Raw genomic sequence first — 10,091 nt, 5'->3', positions numbered from 1 at the left:
GAGCAGCGCGAGATGGTGGCCGGAATTGCAGAGAGAAATGGAGGAGAGAAATTGCAGAGAGAGTTGCGCGCGCGAGGAAGAAAGGGGCTGCTGTTTTGAGCCCTAATTAAACAATATGGCCTCGGTTCAAATTAGAACCGAGGCATATAACACCTTTTGGCCTCGGGTCCCTACCACCCGAAGCCTAAAACCACTTTTGGCACCGGTTATTGTCCCAATCGAGGCCTATAAGTCAAAACGAGAATGACATTTTTGAAATTTTGGGCATCCTTTTTGGCTTCGGGCCTTCTTAACAGAGGCCTAATAATGCTTTTGGCTTCGGTTTTTTTACAACCGAGGCCTATAACTGATTTTGGCAGCGGGTGGTAGGTGAACCGAGACATAAAAGTTGCCTATAATTGCAAAATTGCCACCGCGCCATTATAGGCTTCGGTTCCTGGCCAACCGAGGCCTATAAGGCGAGGTAGAAATCCAATTCTGCACTAGTGGAATATACGTATGAAACATGGTTGGTGAGACATGGCTATGGTATGGGTTGGACGTAATTCCATGAATCTCTTGGTGATATCTCATGGTGGTGCCTCATGTAAAGGACATAATTCCACAAATCGCTTGGTAAGAACTCATGGTGGTGCCTCATGTAAAGGACGTAATTCCACGAATCTCTTGGTGGAATCTCATGGTGGCGCCTCATGTACTGGACGTAATTCCACAAACCTCTTAGTAAGGTTTCGTGGTGGTGCCTCAGCGTATATAATTAGGCAAGGATTCAAGTAAGGATTGCATCCTGAAACTCTAAAGAGTCAGTTAGTCTCACGTAAAGCACACTGATTCAAGTGGTGAGAGTAGCAAGAGGCCCTAGTCAGGCTAACCTTGTGCGTGATAGGGTGAAACCCATTGACAATGGCTCTGCAGAGCAGTAGAGGCCACCACAAGTGCAAGCATCCAGTGAATCCGACCGATTATATGTATTCAGATAATTGAGTCTTAGAGTCTTGCTTATTTGTTATCACATGCTTGGTTGAATTATGTGTTCTTGACTTTTAAATTGTATGTTCAATTGTATGATAAAATTTTTTTACTCTAGCTTACCCTTTCTGTTTATGTGTGTTGGTCTCCTTGTGTGGTTTTTCCTTTTTGCAATGATCACCAAATCCCTTGGTGTGAGCAGATATAGGAACTCTTGGTGATCGCAGTGTCGACGAGAATGTTGTAGCTTAATTGGGCATGGTTTGGTGTTGGGCTCACTGTTAAGCCCACGTTGAAGAGTTATTATTATGTTTTGATCCCTTACTTATGAGCAAGCTTTTGGATATCCGTTGAACCTTTTAATGTTGTTCATGGCATCTTGGTGTGCCTAGTCTTTATTTCAGTTCATTCATGGATAACTATAATGCTTGACGCTTAAACTCCATGGCTTTGGTCTTTATATTATATTCTATGTGATGTTTCATTTAAGTAAGCTTATTTATTAAATGAGACGTTACAAGAGAGAATTACATTCTTCTTTATTTCTTCGAGAATGGAAGAAAACCGCTAAGAGATGAGAGAAAAAATAATAGATCTTTTTTTCTTCAAAAATAAAAGAAAATAGGTGAGAATTTTTTTTTAGAAATTCAAGACATATAATTGAACTACAATTAAAATTCAGTTATAAAAAAACACACAACATAATATATTTTTTCTTCTATGTTCATAAAATAATAAATTAATATAAAACAGACTCATTAAATAAATTATTAAACTAATATTTCAGTATCAAATGAGACCAAAGAATTTCCTTCTTTTTTCTCCCTCGAGAATGCAAGAGAATAGAGGAGAAATAAGAGCAAAAATAATAGCTTTTTTTTCTCTTCAAAAACAAAAGAAAACAATTGAGAATGACATCTGAGAACAATTTATGAGAAACTCAAGACCTATAATGGAACCACAATTAAAATTTGGTTATTAAAAAACACACAATACAACATTTTTTCTTCTATATTCATGAAATAAACAATTAATATAAAAGAGGATCATTAAATAAGTTATTAAACTAATATTTCACTATCAATTGAGACTAAAAAATTATCTTCTTCTTTTCTCTCACGAGAATGGAAGAGGACATAGGAGAAATAAGAGCAAAAATAATATATTTTTTTCTCTTCAAAAACAAGAAAAAACATGTAAGAATAGAATATGAGAACAATTAGTGAGAAACTCAAACCATAAAAAATAAAAAATATCTTGCTAAATATTTTTATTCTTTATTTTTTATTATATTTAATTCTATATTTTATTATTTATTAACATTAATTATTATGTTTATAAAAGAAATAAAATATTTGATTTAATCATCTAATTTGTAATATATTTTTTAATATCCACCATTGCCAAGTGAAATGTTTTCTAAGTTCCCACCCATCCCTTTATCTCTCACCTTCACCTTTCATGTCCACTTATGCCAGCTCCAAATCAACTCCACCAACCACCACTACTAAGTTTATCACCTCATGGCCCACCTCTAAGGAGAGTTACAGTGAAGAGAGAATGGGGAGAGAGAATTGCAATGAGGAGAGGTTAGCTGCAATTTGTTGCGATTAACATTTAACATTCTTTTATAAAATGTATGGATGAAATTGGTACTTACTTTGAAACAAAGATGAAATACAATTTTAGTTAATAGTTTAAGAACGAAAAACACATTTAACCCGAAGTATAAATTTGTGAAAGAATATATATTACGATACTTTTACTCTATTTATTTCATTAAAATTTAAGACAGCATTTTAGGCTGGTTCTCCATCATATGAAGTTATTATAGACTTGTGGGTAATTTCCTTTAGTTATAGGTTCGAGTGAAACTAACATTCAAAAGTTTTAATTATTTAAAATTCTAAATTTTATTTAAACTTTAATAATGTTTTTGGATTAGGCAATTTAAAAGAGTAATTTATTTATTTGACAAATTTGAAATTCTTTGAAACAAAATGGGTTGTTTGGATGAGGAAATTAAAAATAAATTGAATTTTAAGAAGGTATTTCAAATAATTACAACAATAGAATTTGAAATTCACTCAAAAAGATAAAAAAATTGAAATTTCATAAATAGTCACTCCTTCGCTATTAGAGGTGTCAATATGACCATGACCCTTGGGCCAGACCCATGACTCATGGCCTATGGCCCACTAGACCAACTTAGGTTAACCGTTGGCTAGGCTAACTTAGATTGACCTTCGACTCCAACTGACTCAGCTTGACCTATGGTCAACTTGGCTCGACCTTCAACTCAAAATGACTCGACTCGATTTTTCAGCCCAACTGACTCAAGTCGACTTTTGGCTTAGGTGCCATGGATCGCCTTCACCCGAACCAACTCAAGTCAACCTTTTGTCCAAACTGACTTGCCTTAACCTTTGGCATGGACCAACTCATGTGGATCATTACCCGGGCTGACTCAGGTCAACCTTTGGCCCGAGTTAACTTGCCTTGACCTCTAGCCCGAACTGATTCAACTCGATCATTTGATACAATTGACTAAAGTCGACCTTTGTTGACACAGTTGACCTTTATCTTGGTCGACTCAAGTCGAACTTCGACATATATCAACTTACCTCAACCTTCAATTTGAGTCAAGTCGACTCGAGCTGATTGTCGCTCAAATTGAATGAGGTCAACATTTAAATTCATATTTTAAATATAATTTTTTTTTAAACAATACTAAAATTCGGTGTGAAGTGTGACCTTACCGAGAGTGAAATCTCACTCCAACGAGACACTTTCATTGGGAATAATGTTTTTAAAACAGTACTTCTATTATTAGTCTGTATTAAGAAAAAAGATAATAATATCTTAAATACTACTTATTTTTTGTTATTAATCGTGTTTTAAAATACAATTTTTTTATCCAAATTTGTATTTTAAAACATGACTTATTAGGTTATTTGTTTTAGAAAATTTGCACATAAATGTAGGAAAAAACTTTTAAACATGAAATTCTAAAAAAAGAAAATACTATTGAAGGGGTTGGTTTAGAAAAATAATTAATATTAATAATACTTAAAATGGCTGAATATTTATTGGTAAAAGGTGTTACTAGAAATGATTGTATAACTATGAAAAGAAAAAAGTAATATATTATTTTCATTAAAATCTTAATTATATTATGACATCCTTCCGTAAACTTCTATTTTAATTCAGAATGTCAAATATATTTGCACCCTCTCCCATGGTAATGCTTGGTGAAGAGCTTAGCAAAAACATATATTTTTCTAAATAATTTTCTCCTTAAAAAGTATAAATATTTTAGTAGAATTTAAAGGAAACTTTTTTAACTTCATATACTGACACACAATCATTTTTTTTTATTCAGAAACATTTTGTTAACTCCTGATTTGGTCTTTTACAAAATTTATTGGAGAGAGACATAATTTATCTTGGTTTTCTGAGTGTTTATCAAAATTTCACATTGAATAATATGAAGAAAGTAGTAGAAAAATACTATAAAAGTAAAATGTTAGTTTTGGAATTGTTACCACAATTCAATAGGCTTTTTAGATGTATGAGGAGTTTTGATAGTTGTGTATCATTGTAAGGTTTGCCATTTTTGCCAGAAAAATTACACTATGAAAAGTTTGCGATTTCGGTGCACAAAAAAATTACACTATGAAGGATTTACAATTTTTGTTCACAAAAAAATGGCACTATAATTAAATTTTTTGTATGTTTTTATTTATATTTTTCTGCTCTTATTTGTGGTTGTGCTTCCATCAAAATTATTTTTTAATGAATAATTTCCGAACACTTATTATATAAAGAGTCTAACTCATACATATAAAATAATATATATATATATATATATATATATATATATATATATATATATATATCTTTAACGCAAAATCTAGGATCATAGATTTTCTTACTCAACTTTATCATTTACAAAAAAAAAAAAAAAATATATATATATATATATATATATATATATATATATATATATATATATATATATATATATAACTTAAACTCTTACTTAAATTCTTAATAAATACAATTCTAAATAATCACATTTATTTAACTTTGAAACAAACCCGCTGTGAAAAACAAGTAATAACACTTATTTAATTTTGAAACAAACCCATAATGAAAAAAGCAACATCTACTATATATAGTATAGAGTGACGAAAATAAAAAGGATCATAAATTATGAAACAGAAAAAGAGATGATCCATCTTTTCATCTCTTTGGTTTAGACTTTATCTGCAATCAATGTTAGATATTCAAAGAATAAAGCTCCTACTATCATTTTGGTGTTAGGAAGCAATTGCATGAGGTAGACTAATTTGTAACCAGTTGTTGACCATAAACCTAAATTCATAATTATCATCTTTCTTTAACTTTACTAATTACTGAGTAAACCAATGTGTGACATTTGTGTTTGTCTGTTACTTACCCAAACAAAAAAGATGGAAAAAGAAGCTGAAAAAGGTGACAGAGCTTTTACTTCCCAAAACTTAGATTATTGGTTTGAACAACAATTCATGATGTGTACATTTCATACAATCTGCTTTCTGAAAGCCATTTCTCAACTACACTTTAATTTGTGATCTAAGCATTCCACATAAGTAACCATCTTCTAGTTCCTTCGCCTTAATCATATCTTTACTCATTAATAATCACCATTTAGATTTATAATAATAATAATAAAAAAAAAGTTAAATTAATCATGTTAGCACATTAACTTGTTTTATCAATAATAAAATGAAGTCGTTTGGGTTATGATACAATACAATATATAAGATATGATAATCATTCTATTTTACTTTAATTATTCATCATCCTATTTTACTCTAGTTATAATTGTTTGGTATTATTTTATCACTATGTTTATGCAGTGTATTTTTTTTTATTTATTTAAGAAAAAACTACATGACACTGGATAATCGACTTTTTTTATTTACCATGTTATAACCATCTCACCACTGGCCATTTTTACTATACCATCACCATAAAGTTTATTGTGTCATTTTCACTTCATGTATATCATTTCTACTATCATTATCATTATAACAAGGAGATAATCACATTATTGTTACAATCGTTATCACATTCACAATTATTTTGTATCATTAACTTTATCATCTTTATATATTTGTTATAATTATCATGATTACATAGATATTAAAAATATATTATTGAATAAAACTTGACTATCAAAAATTAAACACCCATCCGCACACACAAAATAAGTATAAGATATGAAAAAATATACCTCTTATTTAATATTGTTTTTTATTATTTTAAATAAATTATTCTGATATACTTTTATTTCATTTGAAACATTTTTTATTTAATTATTATTTTCCTATATATGTTTTAAGTTATTTAAATATATAAAAAATTAAATTATTTTTAAATACAAATATCAATGTATACTTGAAATAAAGATATAACTGGATAATTTAATTTTTTATGTAGTGTTACACTTGCCCAATTTATAAATGGATTAATTAGTTACATTATCAGTTATAAGTAACTATATTGCAATATAGTATTATACTGTAAGTAGTTATTGATACGGCGGTGAAGTAAACTAGTTGCTAATAGAAACAAGTCACTCTTATGTTTGTTGGTGCTGCTTAAGTATGATTAGAATTCTCATTCATAAAAACAAAGACTTACAGTATAAAAGTTTTAAACTGAAAATGTATAGTGTCATGTGTTTTTCATTGATTCATCATCCATTTGTTAAATATAAATGTAAAAAGTATAAAAGAAAATAAAGGAGCAATTTTCATTCAATATAAGTGATAATACAACTCAAACCCTAAAAATGATACAATACTATTGAAATCAATAATTACTTTCTAACATGGTTAGAGAATTAACAAAATATTGAAACTTAAATAAGGGTGAACAGAAAAAACTAATGGTATTAATGAGTAATTGCATTGTATTAGCAAGTTATGTCACGTAAAAAAAATTACAATTCTTATCTAAGCTGTAAGAATTGAAAAATCAAAATACATTAAACAATACAAGTTTATTCAATAATCTTAACTAAAAATATACGCATAGTAATTGGTTAACAAAATATTTATTAATTAATGGCGGCAAAAGAAAGAAATATTTGAAGTTCAGAATACAACCAACTAAATACCTCTAGGAGCTGTATTTATCAGAAAAAAACTTCCAGAAGAACATACATATGTATTTCCATTGCAAAACTTTATGTGATATGCAAGAAATAATGAGTTAACATGGTTTTCTTTCTCTTTCCCCCTAAGCCTTCGTTTCCAAGTATATGCCTCCATCATTCACCTAAAAACCAAACAAGAAGAACCAGGAGGAAGCAATTTCAGCCTATATAAGGGTGCCTTGGAAACTCATGCATGAATGCACTTAAGCACATAATAAGTTATAAGACAAATATAAGTTATTTAACACAAGAGTCAGGAGCTAGGGCTGTGAAGACTGAACAAAATGGACTCTTGGGTTAGAATGTTGTTTTTCATTGCTTGCATTCTTCCTCCTTTGGTTGAGTGCAAAGTCAGGCACTACAAATTCAATGTAAGTATGCCATTATAGTATTCTTTCAATGTAAGTACATAAAACTAAGATATAGTTTTAAGTAAATTTTTACTCAAGCCAAGTGGTAAAGGACTTTACTTTGTTCTGGTAATGGGTGCAGGTGGTGCTGAAGAATACCACTAGACTGTGTTCAAGCAAATCCATTGTCACCGTTAATGGGAAGTTCCCAGGACCCACTCTTTATGCCAGGGAAGATGATACAGTGCTGGTCAATGTAAGAAACCTTGTCAACCACAATGTCACTATCCATTGGTGAGACTTCATTTTTTTTTATTGCTTCAATTTAGATGCAAGAAGTACTGTGGAGAAAAAAAATGTAGCTATGATTTGAGAGTCAATCATCATAATAAATACACATATTAATATTATCCAATACTAAGCAAAATATTGAATGCTAAGTGGAAGACTATAACCATCTGGGCAGGCATGGTGTGAGACAGATAAGAACTGGTTGGGCTGATGGACCTGCATACATCACACAGTGCCCAATTCTTCCAGGACAATCATATGTGTACAACTTCACCCTTACAGGACAAAGAGGAACACTTCTTTGGCACGCTCATGTTAATTGGCTAAGGTCAACTCTCCATGGTGCCATTGTTATCTTGCCAAAGCGTGGTGTGCCATACCCTTTCCCCAAACCAGATAAAGAGTTGGTGGTAATATTAGGTAAAAAAATCAAATCTTTAGCCACTGTCCTCCACTCATTTATTAGTCCCATAACCATTTAAAATTATAATTCATTATGGTGATAAACTGTAGGAGAATGGTGGAAATCTGATACTGAAGATGTTATCAATGAAGCTCTTAAATCAGGATTAGCACCAAATGTCTCAGATGCTCACACCATCAATGGACTTCCAGGGACTGTTTCTGTGGCTATTTGTTCCACACAAGGTATATATGTTGTGCTACTTTTCACTTCTATGGTTTTCAATTTTCCTCAAGTGCTACTAACTACAGGTATGCTTGGTTGAATATGAAATATAAGCAGATGTGTACAAGCTTCCTGTGGAAAGTGGCAAGACCTACCTATTGAGAATCATCAACGCTGCACTCAATGAGGAGCTTTTTTTCAAAATTGCTGGCCATTTATTCACTGTGGTTGAAGTTGATGCCTCATATGTAAAACCTTTCAAGACTGACACTCTTTTAGTAGCCCCTGGCCAAACCACCAATGCCCTTTTAACCACTGACCAAAATTCTGGTAAATACACAATTGTAGCTTCTACTTTCATGGATTCTCCAGTGGTAGCTGTGGATAATTTCACTGCTACAGCCACTTTGCACTACACTGGAACTCTTGCCACCACTCCTACAATTCTCACCACACCTCCTCCAAGAAATGCCACACAAGTTGCCAACAATTTCACCAAGGCTCTTAAAAGCCTTAATTCCAAGAAATACCCTGCAAATGTTCCATCAACAGTTGATCACTCACTTCTCTTCACTGTTGGATTGGGGATTAACCCTTGTCCATCTTGCAAAGCTGGAAATGGAAGTAGAGTAGTGGCTGCTGTCAATAATGTGACATTTGTGATGCCAACCACTGCATTGCTTCAAGCACATTACTTCAACACTCCGGGGGTGTTCACCACTGATTTCCCCGGCAACCCTCCTCAAGTTTACAACTACACGGCGACTCCGGCGGCGGCGAGTTCCCAGACCACAAATGGCACCAAGGTTTACAGGCTACCGTTCAACTCCACAGTTCAGGTTGTTTTGCAGGATACTGGAGTCATTGCTCCCGAGAGCCACCCAATTCATCTTCATGGGTTCAATTTCTTTGTTGTTGGATCAGGTGTAGGAAACTATGATCCCAGAACAGATGCAAGTAGCTTTAACCTTGTAGATCCTGTTGAGAGGAACACAATTGGAGTGCCAACTGGGGGATGGGTTGCTTTCAGATTCAGAGCAGATAATCCAGGTAAAACATCTTGAACTCATTCACGATCAAAATTTGAACCGAGTCCTACGACGGATTCAAAAAATGTTGAGGCTAATGATTATGCAGTGCTAATCTCTTCATATTAACTTGAACTAGTTTCGTATATTTGACAGGAGTGTGGTTCTTGCACTGCCATTTCGAGGTGCATACAACATGGGGGTTAAAGATGGCATTCTTGGTGGACAATGGGAAAGGTCCTAACGAATCACTTATACCCCCACCAAATGATCTTCCAAAATGTTGAGACTTTAAGCCATTAATAGAATAGCACAGAAACAAGAGAAGGCCTTCCTTTGCAGAAAGAAGCTTTGGAAGGATACAGAGAAGCCAGGCAAAAGAAGAGAATGAAAAGGGAGGGTGGTTGTTTAATAAGATGTTGTCCCAATTGTTTTTTGAGTAAATTGGAGCATTTCTTCACACTCGTTCTGTAAATTGGAGCCAGCATTTTGGTTTTCTTTGCACATACACTCTTTTTCTTTATTTTTGTTAAAGCTATGCTGATCTTATGTATCGAGACCAATGAGTGCATACTTCGGTTACTAATTGAAATAAAAGTGTTACCAAATTTCATTCA

At 32.5% G+C, this 10,091-nt stretch overlaps 1 protein-coding gene across 1 annotated transcript; it reads left to right on the top strand.

Moving 5' to 3' along the window:
* Window positions 1-7,390: 7,390 nt before the first annotated feature.
* Window positions 7,391-10,091, top strand: LOC114183857 (laccase-4-like). The gene is made up of 6 exons (XM_028071017.1): window positions 7,391-7,548; window positions 7,670-7,821; window positions 7,994-8,238; window positions 8,332-8,466; window positions 8,564-9,496; window positions 9,631-10,091. Exons 1-6 carry the CDS (start codon window positions 7,462-7,464, stop codon window positions 9,759-9,761), a joined length of 1,683 nt encoding a protein of 560 aa, XP_027926818.1. The 5' UTR covers window positions 7,391-7,461; the 3' UTR covers window positions 9,762-10,091.

Source organism: Vigna unguiculata, chromosome 5 (genome assembly GCF_004118075.2).
Source record: "Vigna unguiculata cultivar IT97K-499-35 chromosome 5, ASM411807v1, whole genome shotgun sequence".
Taxonomy (NCBI): domain Eukaryota; kingdom Viridiplantae; phylum Streptophyta; class Magnoliopsida; order Fabales; family Fabaceae; genus Vigna; species Vigna unguiculata.
Note: the sequence above shows the minus strand (reverse complement) of the source record. Positions and strands in the feature narration are given on the sequence as shown.